At 39.1% G+C, this 15299-nt stretch overlaps 1 protein-coding gene across 1 annotated transcript in view; it reads right to left on the bottom strand.

Annotated features, from left to right (window-relative positions):
* The window catches only part of SMARCA2 (SWI/SNF related, matrix associated, actin dependent regulator of chromatin, subfamily a, member 2), a 171478-nt gene that overhangs the window by 102489 nt on the left and 53690 nt on the right, over positions 1-15299 (bottom strand). The window contains exons 7-10 of the mRNA XM_056848132.1: positions 7684-7810; positions 5461-5634; positions 3552-3725; positions 1962-2132 (exon numbers count right to left, since the gene is read on the bottom strand). Of these exons, the coding sequence (XP_056704110.1) occupies positions 1962-2132; positions 3552-3725; positions 5461-5634; positions 7684-7810 (646 nt within the window). The remainder of the gene's footprint in view (positions 1-1961; positions 2133-3551; positions 3726-5460; positions 5635-7683; positions 7811-15299) is intronic.

Here is a 15299-nt window from a genome sequence, read left to right on the forward strand (position 1 = left end):
ATCCCAAGACCCGAGGAACCAAGGTGGCAATAGCTGCCAGCTGTCTCTGTAGGGTGGCAGTCTTGAGCCCTAATCGTCAGCCATCCTGAAGAAAGGAGAGCAAGTCAGCCACCCTAGGCCTGAGAGGATCCAAGAGCTTGTGACGACAACAGTTATCATATGCCTTCCAAGAAGTGTCGTATATGCAATGAGTGGAAGGTTTGTGGGATACAAGGATGGTGTCTGTGATTTCGGGGTCATAGTCTTTCAATAACCATGTGGTTAGCTTGTACCACCCCAGGTCCAGGTGGCAAACTGGGCCCTGAAGCAACAGGTCCTGATGATCTGGAAGCCCCCACGGGTCCCTGAAGAACATTTCCTGGAGAGCAAGGAATCATGGGCGTCTCAGCAAGTCCAGGGCCACCAAAATGACTGTGGCCTTCAGCAACCGAATACAACGCAGAACCCACGGAAGCAGGGGGAGTGGAGGAGATGCATATAGAAGGCCGGGAAGCCACAGTGACAGGAGTGCGTCTGATTGCTCCGCATTGTGGTGTTTTAGGCAGCTCTTGGCTCAGTTGACTAAGAAGCCATGATCTTCCAGTAGTTGTAGGATGATTTGCATATGGAGGGGGCGCAGATGAGGATATCATCCAGATATGGGTGTATCTGGATGCCCTTCCTGCGCGCCAACGCCACCAAGGTTACCAGAACATTTGTGAACACCTTGGGCACGGTAGACCAAAGGGAAGCGCTCGAAATTGGAAGTGCTGCTCCAGGAAAACAAATCAAAGCAATTTTCAATGACAGGGGTGTATGGGAATGTGAAGGTAAGCCTCTGTGAGATCTACTGATGTGAGGAAGGCCCCTGGTCTGAGAGCATCCATTATCGAATGCAGTGTCTCCATCCCAAAGTGCTCCATCCCAATGTGCCTGCTGGCAAATTTTAAGTCCAGAATGGCACACAAGTCTCCATTTCTCTTGGGGATGGTGAAAAATATTGAGTATACTCCTAAGAAGTGTTCTGATGGACGTCCAATGGCCTGGATTTCCATAAGGTGCAGTATGGCCGCTGAGGTTCGCCGGGGCTTGTCCTTGTGTAAGGGGCTCAGTGAGATGGTGATTCGATCTGAGGGAGTCTTGAAGAATTCTATTTGATAGCCCTGGTTGATGATTTGAAGAACCCACTGGTCTGCATGGGAGGCTGGCCAGAGACTGGCAAACTGACTTATCCTTCTCCCTATAGACAGAGCTTTGGTGTCACTGCTTTGTTTGACAGGGGTTGATTTCAGATTTATCAGCATGGTACAGAGTAGCAGGATGCTCTGGAGAAGCAGCCTCCTCAACAAAAGGAACCTCTGGTCGATGTCCACTGGCTCCTTCTCTGATCAGGTAATTTCTTCCTAAGTTTTTAAAAGTGCCTCACCTTTTAATTAAGCTGCCTTTGTAAAAATGCAAAGGTTCTGAAAGATTATTCTGGAATAGCCTTCTTGTCCCTATTGCCTTGCTATTAAGCCCTGTGCCAGAGGTACTAAATAAACAAAGGATAAGTAGGAACAACTGAACCCTAAAGTTAAGAGAATGACTAAGATACCATTTCCCCCTAATTCTTGGTTTACATAATAAGTTGCACCCAGTTCTAAATCGAAATTGGGGAGAGAGAGAGAATCTCTGCTGGATCAGCCTGGTTCTGCTACAATGAGAAATAAGCTCAAATCAATAAATTAAGTAGTAGAAGCACATCTGAAACAACTGGTTGGGGGAAGAGCTTTTAACCAGGTGAAGATGTATTCAAAAGTGTTAAAAATAAAATGCCCTTTACTTTGCAGTGTAGAGTTTATCTGGCAAGGATTTTTATTTCATTGTATGAAGACCTAGAGACATTTTTGTAAAGGGTGTCACTTACTTTTTCTGGGGAAGAAAGTAAAGGACAAAGGGATTATTTTAAAAGGCTCATAGTGACAGCTGAATTATATACTTGCCTTCTTTCTTCTCCTCCTCTTTTTCTTTTCTTTGGCAGCTTGTGCTTGCTTGTGCTCCCACACCAGATTAGTCAGGTTAGCCACATATTCATCAGTTTGCTGTAGCAGGTATGCCAAACGCCTGTCTTTCTTCTGATCGATCAGTTTACGGTAGCCTTCTTCATCTTCAGCCTAGCAATGCAGGAAAATCAAAAATTAATGTTGGGTCACCACTGTGTACACAGTTACCCATAACAGATCCAGACTGATATAACTGAGGTGGAAGGAGCAATTTCAACCACTTGCATATATCTGGGTGTCAACCAAGTATGGGATGGGAGAAGTCAACAATACTTATTCACTACCTGACTGCTATTTTTAAAATATTTGTCAAAATGATGGTAAGCCAATCGTTTGATGTGTTAAAATATCCCTCAAATTAAAACAATTGCCTATATTCTGTTTGATCTATTAAAATGTTTTCTCTGGTGTTGGAAAGGGTTTAGGATGCTGTGCTAAGTGGTCATATTTGAGATATGCCAGCAGAAAACCCTGCTGGAGTCATGCTGGTGCTGTGCTGGTGTAAGTGCTACACTGGACCTGGGCACCATCAGGGGCATGCCGTGGAAGGAAGAAGAAGAGTTGGTTTTTATATGCCAACTTTCTCTACCACTTAAGCAAGAACCAAACCGGCTTACAATCACCTTCCCTTCCCCTCCCCACAACAGATACCCTGTGAGCTAGGTGGGGATGAGAGACCTCTAAGAGCTGTGACTAGCCCAAGGTCACCCAGCTAGCTTCATGTGGAGGAGTAGAGAAACAAATCCAGTGTACTGGATTAGCGTCTGCCACTCATGTGGGGTGGGGTGGGGAAACAAACCTTGTTCTTCAGATTAGATTAGAGTTTACCGCTCTAAACCACCACTCTTAACCACTATGCCACACTGGAGCAGAATATAGTAGGATTCCTAAATTCATCTAGCTCCACATACAAACCAGATGCTGATATAATGTTACACCACCAAAAACCATGACATAGCAAAAAATCATCCCATGGGACGACAAATGCTAGGGGGGAAAATGCCCCCTCTCACTTCCCAACCTGCTCCCAAACATAGCAGCAGCTTAAGATCTCAACTAAATCTGCACCTAGTGACATCCCTCTAAGGCATCCTGTCACATTTTGCTGCCTACCACCATATAACCTCTGACCTGAACACCCAAAGTTCATATGACACGGTGCACAACATGGGATTATACTTCTCTGGACCATCAGGCACAATTGAAGAAAAGAGCCTTCAACTGTGGTTGTGAGAAACTCCACATAAAGGCCAGAGACGAGGCATTTGGCACCAACAGCCAAGGGAGAAAACCAACATTAATGTTGTATTTGCCTAACTATGCTGTGTTCAGAACCTTTACAGGTACCCTCCAACAGGACACAGACCCCAAATGGAAGCCCTCCCAGTGGGGATTGAAAGGACAATGCACGTCACACAGGTAAGAAAGGAAGGGGGAACCCCAGCATTTTATACTGCTCTTACACCACCAAAATATAATGCACATGTGGAGAACCACATTGTCTGGCCTCTTACCAAATGCCTCTCTTACCATCAGCCTCCTCATTCTTTCCTTTTCAATTCTCTCCGTTTCTTTCTTCTGCTCACGCTCAGTGTTAGCATGCCAAGTAGCCACAGCTTTGGAAAGTTTTTGAATTTTGCCAGCCACTGACCGATGATACTCTTTAAAATCTTTAGCATGTTGCAAGATGCTGTTGAGATATTCCTGTAAAACAATTACATACTAAATAACTCGGTGTGTGTAAATTTCCACAAACTCAGTACTCTATAGAGGATTTAGATATATTCCTTTTTACTGACTCAATGTTAAGCTGTATAAATGACAAGGATATGTACTTAGCTCCAGAACGAACAAGTTAACTCATGAATAGCACTTATGCTTTAAGCTAAAATAGTAAGCTCAGTCAAACCACTCACACATTCTGCTTTAGTTGAAGCACACATTGGTTAAGCTGACAGTACTCAGGCTTATGTGTCATCCTGCAATAGAACATACTTCAAATGCTAATTAAGTGCGGTCTAGCAATGATACCTTGATTTTGAATAATTCAATTAAGAATACAATAAAAGCCAGTTTTCAGTCACCTTCTCTGGATTCTGAGAGCTTCTGAAAAAAGATTTCAATCTCTGGTACAAAATCTAACTTACATAAAAGTGAAGAAGTGCTGAACTCCTGTTAAAGGATGTGACAGGACAATGCTCTCCTTATCGTAACCTGTTGGTCAACTTCATTTAGTAATACATTTTATTTTTTAAAATACTATTAAAATTGTCATTAACAATGCAATCCTAAGAAGAATTACACCCTTCAAAGCCCATTGAGGATAAACTCTGCTTAAGATAGTACTGTAAATATCCCATTATGTTATTCATCTTAATACAAAAAAAGCAAGAGTGCTAGATGCTGAGAACAAAAGAAATTGCATAATAAAAAAGTAAAACAATAAATTAGAGTATAGAAAACCCAGTCAAGGAAAACTATCAATGCTTGTGTATATAATTAAAAGTGTCTTCACTAAGCAACTAAAATTCAACAAACTTGGAACAGGGTTACATCTGTTCCAAAGGCAAGGTGCCAGGCAGCCATCCACTTTAGCACTGAAAATGGGAAAATATAGAGCAGGGCCTCTCAAGATTTCAGCTGCTGGGAAGATTCATATGGCAGCAAGCAGTCCTGCAGATACCCTAGTTTCAATCAATTTAGGATTTTAAAAGGTAGAAACTGGTTAAAAAGCCCTGTGATCCACTTTTGACACCCATACATCCATCTTCAGTCACTGACCTAACATCCCCATGCTACAAACCTGCTTCTTTAAGGGGAAAGCAACTACATGTACATCGACCAACTACACCTCTCTTTTGCTTGGATTTTTCAGAACCTACCCAGCAGCTGAGACTCTAATTAGAAGTCCCTCTTTATGTGCCCCCAAGTTTCAAAGGCAAGGTGGACAACTATGAGCGACAGAGTCTTCTGTTATGGTGCCTCAGTTTTGGAACTATCTGGTGCTGAATCTCGAGTGTCAGAAAACAGGAAAAGACTTTTTCCTTTTCTCAGGTGTCTGCTGTTGGCTGGTTTTGTATACATTGCCCTAGTTAGATGCTGTTATGCTCAGGTATTTATAGGGTTGTTTATATTAGGGATGTGTTATAGTATGATTGTTGATGTTTATGGTGTGACTTTTTATTGTGAATGTTGCTGCTGACTTTATTCAATTGTTTTTTATTTTTTGTAAGATGCCTCAAGAACTCTGGTTAAAAGTACAGGACAGAGAATGCAGCTTAAATATGCAACTTTCAATAAACAAACAATTCATATGCAAATAAAATATAAAGGGCACAACTAGCTGCTTTCAACCAAAATGGCTGCTGTGTCATTTGCTGTGCAAAACAAAATACTTAATGTAATAGACCAAACATCCAGTTGATGAAAATGATTATACCTGGTGCTTTTGTCTACGTTTTCTCTCCTGTTCTATCTTCTGTTGTTTCTCAAGTTTTTCAGTCATTCGAGCTTCCCTCAGAGTTTGGCGCTTGCTGCGTTTGTAGGCCTTAGAGTTCAGAGCAGTCTCCAAAGTTGTGTCACGACGCATGCAGGCCACAACTTCTTGTCTTAACTGTGAACCACAAGAGAAAAATGTTTGATGCCACCAACAGAGGCATATTTGAGAGTTTGGTAAACAAAGAAAAGGGTCATCTTCTGAGCAAGATATACAAACTTCTACTTGTATGAAACAGAAACTGAGCAAGTGAAAATATGCATGGTAAAATAGATGCAGAACTGCAGAAAAGAAATTACGATGCAACAATGGGAACATTTATGGTTGAAATCAATAAAATTTTCTGTTAGTTATAATCTGAGAACTGGTACAAACAGTTTTTCATATGGTATATAACTCCAACGGACATTAAAAGGATGAATAAAAACGCAGATAGCCATTGCTGGAAATGTACAGCAAAAGATGGGACTTATTTTCATACCTGGTGGTCATGCAAGCAAGTTAAGAGATTCTGCAGAGACATTCACCAAGAAATGCGGAAGGTGTTAAATATAGATTTTCCTCTAGACCCAGAGATAACGCTACTAGGAATACTGCCGACAGATTTGAACAACAATAATAGAGAACATTTCAACTACATGGCAGCCAGGGTAGTCTTAGCATTGATGTGGAAGCAAGAGGAAATTCCAGAAATTGAAAAATGGCAAGAGAAAATGGCAAAATTTGCAATGATGGCCAAGTTGACACACTTGTTGAATAAAAGACCTTTGGGGGAGTTGCAAAGAAAATGGAAAAGTTATTATGATTATGTAAAATAATTATAATGATAAAGTATAATAATGATATGGAGAAATTCATTTTAAGATAGAATGTTATAATCTCTGAATAGTATTTTTAATTATATTTGCACAGCAGATCCTTTAGATACATCAACCTTATTAATGAGTAGTATTCAATTTAGAATGGTATTTTTATCTAGAATGCCTTTGAATTAGTATTAAGATGAATAAAATTAAAATTAGGAGCAGTAATAATCAGGGCTAATATATAATTAGGAGCCCCGTGGCACAGAGTGGTAAGCTGCAGTACTGCAGTCCAAGCTCTGCTCACAACCTGAGTTCGATCTTGACGGAAGTTGGTTTCAGGTAGCCGGCTCAAGGTTGACTCAACCTTCCATCCTTCCGAGGTCGGTAAAATGAGGACCCAGCTTGCTGGGGGTAAAGGGAAGATGACTGGGGAAGGCACTGGCAAACCACCCCGTAAACAAAGTCTGCCTAGTAAACGTCGAGATGTGACGTCACCCCATGGGTCAGGAATGACCCGGTGCTTGCACAAGGGACCTTTACCTTAATATAGAATTAGTAATATTGTACTATAGTTTCTGTAAAATGGATCCTATTACTAGCAATTAGTAGGTTATTAATATACAAATCTATGGGTATAGGAACACTTCAGAAGGGTGGTTTGGCTGTATGTATGTTACTGTATGTACGTTACTGTATGTATGTGGGTTCTTTTTTGTTATTGCTTTTTAATAATAAAATCTATTAAAAAAGAGAAAAATGTTAAAAGCAAATAATATCTCAAACAGAGTAGATTAACTGAATAAAGAGAGATGTGTTTTTCAAAAAGCTTCTGCCTTTTCTGCTCTGTTTTAGCATTCCTCCAACTATGACTAGATTCCTAAAGTCTGATAAATTAACCAATCTGTCTTGCAGCAGAGATTACCAAAATAAAAGTTAATTTCAATAAAATTCATTCATTTCTGGGATGTATACACAAAATAGAATATAAATCAACATGAACACATGAAACTGCCTTAAATTGAATCAGACCCCTGGTCAATCAAAGTCAGTATTGTCTACTCAAACCGGCAGCAACTCTCCAGGGTCTCAGGCTGAAGTCTTTCACATCGCCTACTTGCCTAGTCCCTTTAACTGGAGAAGCCAGGGATTGAACCTAGGACCTTCTGCATGCCAAGCAGATGCTCTAATACTGAGCCACAGTCCCTTCCCAATTTACATGATTCACTGTAAATCGTTTAAAACTAATTTGGTTTCATAGAATATTTACATACAATTTTAAGACACAACCCCTCATGTATCAGAACTCTGATAACTAGAAAACTGGCAAACTCACTTTCTTTTAGGAAAAAGTATTTATTACCTGTCGCTGGAAATTCAGCAGCCTAAGGGCCTTCAGCTCCACTGTGGCTTTAGTTCTCAGATCTGGAGGCAAGGAGCCAGGCAAATTTTCTAGTTCCTGAATTCTGTGAGCAATGCGAGCCTGAAGCCTAAGTAGGAAAGGATAAAAGACTTAATTATTTATTTAAAACACTTCTACCCTGAACGTATCAGCATAGTTCTCTTTTTTTAGAATAATTTTTATTATTTTTTCAACATATATAGACAAACAAATCAACAATTAGTAAAAGTCATCAAAATAAAAACAAACAATAGATTGTTGAAAATGCAATTAACATGTTTAAATAAACTATGACTTCCCCTCCATCTCTGTCTATCTCATTATAAATTTGTATACTCTTTTGATATAGTTCTAATCCTAATATTGTAATATACTTACAAATATATTTTATTTCAAAGCCAAATATAAAAATTCATATATATACTTAATTCAAATATACTTGTTATCGATCTTGTATTCAATCTTACTATAATAACTATACATTCTGATGTGTACACATCCCTAAAATTGATATAAAATGAATCAGATCAAAGAGGAGCCTTCAAGTTTCCCCAGTTACAATTCATTTTCACAATAACTTCTCCAAGCCTCCCACTCTCCCATAAATTGCACATTATCTTTTTGATTTGTCAGTGCCCTAAGTTTCGCCATTTCCACCAGTTCCAACTTTTTTTTTTATCCAATCATTTTTATCTGGAATGTCCGTTGATTTCCATTTAGATGCAAATATCAATCTTGCAGCTGTGGTGGCATAGATTAAAAATGATCTTTGAGTCATGATAGTATCCTGTATCATACTAAGTAACATCATCTCTGGTTCTTGTAGGTTATCCGGGCTGTGTGACCGTGATCTTGGTATTTTCTTTCCTGACGTTTCGCCAGTAGCTGTGGCAGGCATCTTCAGAGGAGTAACACTGAAGGACAGTGTCTCTCAGTGTCAAGTGTGTAGGAAGAGTAATATATAGTCAGAAAGGGGTTGGGTTTGAGCTGAGTCATTGTCCTGCAAAAAGTATCAAAGGTAATGTGCTAATCATTGTCCTGTAAGTATCAAGATAATGTGCTAATGAGGGTGTGGTATGTTACTATGGAACCATTGTATCCTGAAGTGATCTGTTAACGTGTGGAATCCAAAGCTAATCCGATGGCTATTGTGGACTGTAGTCTTTGTTAGTCTGGAGGTTTTCAGGACAGGAAGCCAAGCCTTATTCATTCTTAAACTCTCTTCTTTTCTGTTAAAGTTGTGCTGATGTTTATGAATTTCAATGGCTTCAATCATCTCTGGTGTTTTGGGTATATTATTCTGGATAATCAGTCTTATTTCGTTGTAAATCATGTCCCAAAAGTTTTTAGCTTTATCACAGGTCTACCACATATGATGGAATGAACCGGTTTCTGTGTGGAACTTCCAGCATTTTGGAGACATTGTATTATAAATCCTCGCGATCTTTTTGGGTGTTAAATACCACCTATATATCATTTTGTAAATGTTTTCTCTCAAAGATTGAGCAAGAACACACTTCATATCTCGAGACCAAAGTCTTTCCCATTTATCCAATAATATGTCATGACCCAAAGTTTGTGCCCAGGTAATCATGGTAGGTTTAATCCATTCTTGTTCACAGTGAATTTCCAATATTAATTTGTACATCTTAGAAATCAGGTGGTCTTTTGTATCCAATAGAGATTTTTGAAAAAAAGATTTTTAGAGAATCCTGTTTTCAAATCCTGTATAAAAACCGAAATAATTTGATGGTATTGAAACCAGGTCAAAAGGTCTTTTACTTCCTCATAGTCTTTTAAAGAACATTTATTACCATCCCATTTTAAAAGTTCCTGATATGTAACAAACTGTGCAGGTCTAAGTGGACGTAATGTCAGCATTTCTTGTGATGATATCCAGTTCGCCGTCTTTGGTTCAAGAAGGTGTTTATATTTCATCCATGTGCTAAATAAAGAAGATTTAACTCTGTGTTGCTGAAATGATGTGTGTATTTTTATTTTATCATACCATAAATAACCATGCCATCCACTTCTATTGTCGAACCCTTCTAAGTCAAGTAGTCGCGCATTTGATAAATCAATCCAGTCTTTAAGCCATACTAAAGCAGCCGCTTCAGCATATAATTGGAAATTAGGGAGTGCAAAACCTCCTCTATCTTTAGAGTCCACAAGATATTTATAAGCAATTCTCGGTTTTTTCCCTTGTCAGATAAAATTCAATAAATCTTTTCTCCAAGCATTAAAATATTTTACTTGGGAAATAATAGGTAGATTCTGGAATAGAAATAATATCCTCGGTAAAATATTCATTTGAGTTGTTGAAATACGTCCCAAAAAAGAAAGTTTCTTATTAGACCAACTTAGCATATCTTTTTTAATTGTTTCCCATAATTTTAAAATAGTTGTTAGTGATCAGGTCTTTGTTTTTTGTAGAGATCCAGACACCCAAATATTTCACTTTATTTGCTTTCTCCCATCCTGTACTGGTTACAAAAATCTTCTGTTCCATGTCAGAAAGATTTTTAAATATTGTTTGTTTTTTCTTGGTTAATCTTGAAACCTGAAACACAGCCATATGCGTTCAATATTTCCATTAATTTGTCCATAGATTGGATCTTCCAAAATTAACAGGAGATCATCCGCAAATGCTCTCATTTTAAATTCATGTTTATTTGTAGTCCGTGAATGACCTCCGATTCCCTTATCTTATCAGCATAGTTCTCAAGGCACCTTCCAAGTAACATTTTTAAAACAAATATTCATAAAGATCAGTAAAAAGGGCTAGGTGGCCAACAATAAATGCATAATAGGACCAAGAGACCAGTAGTAAACCATGTTTTTCAACCCCAGTAAAATCAGCAGAGCAAATACACACAAACAAAACAAAATACAAAACAACCAGAATCACTCAAAAGCCTGGGAAAATAAATATTTTCACCAGGCACTATAAAATCCCTATGGAGGGATTTCCATAATTATAGCACCATAACAGGGAAGGCTGTGTGTGGGGTGCTCACCCACTTTACTTCTAAAGGGGAAAATAAACATACCAGAGCTTCTCAAGTAAATCTTAATGTGGAAATGCTCATACAGGAGTAGACAGTTCTTCTCCATGGTCTCAGACCACTTATGTAGGAGAAAAACAGTTTTATTTGCCAAATCCAGGTCTATTTGACTGTCTGTAAAAATCTCTATAATCCTGTGCAAAGTTATTTTGGAGTAAGCCCCATTGAAATCAATGGCACTTGCTTGTTAAATAAACAGGCAAAGAATAAGACAGTATGAACACATGAAGTTGCCTTATACCGAGTCAGGCTCTTGGTCCATCCAAGTCAGTATTATCTATTCAGACAATCAGTGGTTCTCCAGGGTCTCAGGCAGAGGTCTTTCACATCACCTAATACTTGGTCGTTTTAACTGAAGATGTTGGGGTTTGAACCTGGGACCTTCTACATATGCCAAGGAAGTGCTCTACCACTGAGCCTCGGCCACTCCCCAAGTATGTTTCTTAAGGAATGTGCGTGCGCGCACACACACCATGCGTAAAAATTAGAAGCTTCCAAGAGCCAACATCCAAGCTATTTGGGGGCATAAATTGTTTGAGGATTATCCATATAATTGAAAACACTTTGGACCACACTCAAGAGACTTTAAGTTGGAAAACAGTAGGAGGGAATCCTCTAACAGCCTCAAAAGGCAAGTAATTTTCTCACGCTTTTGCTGAAGAGATTTGGGCGTAAAACACACACATTCATTTCTGGAAATTAATAAGGAAAATATAACTGCACTAAAAAATTTGTTCTGGTCATTCCATTCAGACATCAATAAATTTATCCAGTTGCAAGCCATTCCTGTCATATCTTTGCTCTCCTATTATCATACTACTGAAAGTTAGGAATTAATGTTATTGATACTAATTGAGTAGCTGGCAACTCTGATATGAAAAACTGTTAACTAAGCAAAATGTTAAGAGTTTTGTCAGTCTGGCACGAGACAGACTATTGAAGAAAAACACTTTTGGAAGCCAAATGAATTCTAACATTACATGGGTGCCACTGTACTTCCTCTCCAATAGCAGGGCAGGAAGCCAAGTGCTGCAAAATGGAGGCATTACATGGTCCAGCAACTCTGCAACAACTGACCATAGCAGCTGCTGCAGTTCCCTCTGAGACCAACACCCAGTTGTAGGAACAATGGCACATCATAAATTCTTGGAGTTACTTAGAATATTTAGACTGGTTGCAGCAGCAGCGCCCCTAGATGCATAACCCCTGGGCCACACAGTATCCCTGATATTCCTGAGAACAGCACTGGAAAGAAAGCTCATTGACAGTTCCCATTTATCAAGGCTTGCACTATCTAGACCCATAGATGAATGCCCATTCATGTTCCTTCCACTGAGGTGAATGTCCATAGGAGATTCATGTATAAGAGACAGCAGCTCCTGAAACTGCAAGGAGCCACTGGATGAGCAGGGAGATTTTAAATCTTAAAAGAAGCTATGAAACCAGGATTCTTTCCTTTCTTCAGAATCAAACTACTGCAGTTTTCAGAGGTTTTACTGAAGTAACACTGAATTTCACTTTTATTTAAGGCCACAAATATTGTGAAAACAGGCTGAAGGTCAGTACATAAACTATGGTTTCAAACAGGTTTTAGGTTTATTGATCAAACATTTGTGACCCTGCTGGGAGAGAACAATAGTGTGCTTATTCCACAGGACCCTCATACCAAGGACAGCTTTTAAGTGAAATTCAGTTGAAACACCGGGAACAATTAGGTTTCTTTACTGAAAAGGTATCTTTACTGAAAAGCTCTTTCCTCAATGCATACCGGTAGATACAAATATATACAGAAATTAAGAGCTCCTGCAAGTGAAGTAGAAGGGAGAAAGCAAGAACAAATCACAATGAGGGCTGATTTATACATTCCATAGAAGTAGCGTTGCCAGATCCAGGTTGGGAAACTCTTGGAGATTTGGGGGTGGAGCCTGGGCAGGGCAATGCCATAGATTCCACCCTCCAAAGCAGCCATTTTCTCCAGGAGAACTATTCTTTGCAGTCTGGAGAGGACTGTAACTATGGGGGATCCCTGGGCAGGGCAATGCCATAGATTCCACCCTCCAAAGCAGCCATTTTCTCCAGGAGAACTATTCTTTGCAGTCTGGAGAGGACTGTAACTATGGGGGATCCCCAGGTCTCACCTGGAGGTTGGTGTCTCTACATAGAAGCAAGTGGTAAAACTTTTCCTGGATGGTACTGATTCAAGCCAAAAGGTATAGGTTTTACATATTTAGATAATTCTATATGGCTAGGAATGTGAATGTAGAAAACTGGCATGTCAGGAGAAAATTCAAATTAAGCACCCAAAGGTCAAGAAAAAAATCAATATTACCAAAGGTAATACAAAATAAGGGTTTTGTCAATACAACATATGTATATATTTATTACAGGCTAAAATCAGTAACAACTGTAAGGCCCTGCAATAGCCTACCAAACCAACATGCTCATGTACACATACAACACAAATAGACATAAAATTACAAAATTAGACTTTGACCAGACCAAATGCATTTCGGCCAAATGGCCTTCTTCAGTGGTCAAAACTATCACAATTCCAGACTACAAATATACATAACTTTCTAAAAATGGCTGCAAGTATGGCTGCAAGTATGTTGTGTTTGCTGGATAACAATTAATATATAACTCCAAGACTAAATGGGAAACTAATCCCCATGTGTGTTTCTCTCTTAAATGATGAGATGCTGTATTTCAGCCATAAACAAGATTGTCAAAATCTCATAGCCATAAAAATGTCTCGAAGTCTGGAATAGTTATAAAGTATTAGGGTCAGAGTCTCAAACACAAGAAATAATCATATTCAAAAGAGGGTTTTAAATGCTTTTTGCTGGTGGTTGACAAATTATTTAACGTATCTTTGTATTTAAAACCCTGCTTCCAGGCAGCATCTCCTAACTTCCGTAGGATACAGCAGGTAGACACAGAATTCGAAACTTGCTGAAACAACCAAAGAAGATGTAATACTACATAACCACAGGAACCTCATTTAGTATCCTCAAGTGTATAGAAAACTGAAGAAGAATTAGGTCACAAAGGTTTTCCATACGGATCGAGCAGTAAATCAAGAAGGGCTACTGTACTGTCAAGAAAGAATTCCATTAAAAGCAACAGATATTTGTTCAGGTCCAGAGAAGTTTATGATTCCTAGTAGGAGATATATTTGTTCAGAATGATGCTGGTATATTTTGTTCTTTGTAGTAACCATATGACACTAAAAAAAAGATTTCTATGATTTTTGTGCCACTCTGTAATTGGCCTGCTTTGTGATTGAAGGGGGTAAACCTTAGAACAGTAACAAGGGAAAATTACCATAAAAATTAACATGTTTGGTGACTGTTCTACCTCCTTGTATTAAGATATAAAAGCAGTTCTTTGTGTCCAAAAGAGAGAGAGAAAGGAAGAGAAAGGGAAAGAAAGAAAAAGCTAAATGCAACAACTACTCAGTACTGCCCAATGGACCCTTTCAAAAAGCCTAGTTCCATAATCTAGAGTTTAGAGAAGTCAGGACAGGATAGGGAAGAAAAGGTCCACTGAATTCACCAGAGAGTATTCTCTTTAATGAGTTCATTTCTATCTAATGGCTGTCATTGGATGGCTCAAGGCTCGTTTCTAAATTAAGACTATTAACCCATTTTACAAGCTGTGGTTTGCTAGTCAAGGTCAACCATAGGATAAAGGAGTTTGAAAGCAACTAAAGTTTATTTGAATTATTCTGCATAAACCAGAAATTTTAAAATACATTATGCAGTATAAACATTTCCTGAAACATGAAAAACCTTCAGAAGGTTAGGACAGAGTTCCCTCTGCTTTATTCAGGTTTGGCAGAATCCCAACTATTCCCTGTATTGGAAACACAGACTTTTCATTTCACTGTTCCTGCTTTTCAAACTGAAAAGAGTTAATGAGAAGAATGCTGAAGTATTGCCATCTCTTGATACTGCTTTAAACATCAGACTTCTTCCTCTTTTTTTTAAACTACTACATAGGTCCTTCACTTCGTAATGTCTTCTTCTTGGGTGGGCAAGATGTCTCCCTTACCTCAGAGCAGAAGGAACTCTCATGGTAAGTAGTCACGGTTCCATTATCACTTTGAGGAGGAGGGCGATAGGACCTCCAATAGCTGGTGTTTGAAGGGCGGGATCAGTCTTCTTTCAGAACCAGTTGTAAGACGCTTCTCATGAAGGCTGGGTCAGCAGAAGAGAACACGTTGATTCAATAGTGCTTAACAAAAGTTGAAACAGATAACCAGGTAGCTGTCTTGCAGATTTCCTCTACTGATGCATTGTGGTCAAAGGCTGCTGTCGTTGCTGCACTACAGACTGAGTGCACAGTAATGCCTGCGGGTATTGGAGTGTTGGAAACACAGGAAGTGTGTTCCACGCACTGTCTTATAGTATGGCTTATGGCTGTCCTGGACATGTTCAGGAATGTGGAATTTACTTTTGGGGCAAAAGTGGGGTCTGGCCTGAGCACCACCATGTCTTTCTGGAATATGCA

This window comes from Euleptes europaea, chromosome 4, assembly GCF_029931775.1.
Source record: "Euleptes europaea isolate rEulEur1 chromosome 4, rEulEur1.hap1, whole genome shotgun sequence".
NCBI classification, from domain to species: Eukaryota; Metazoa; Chordata; class Lepidosauria; order Squamata; family Sphaerodactylidae; genus Euleptes; species Euleptes europaea.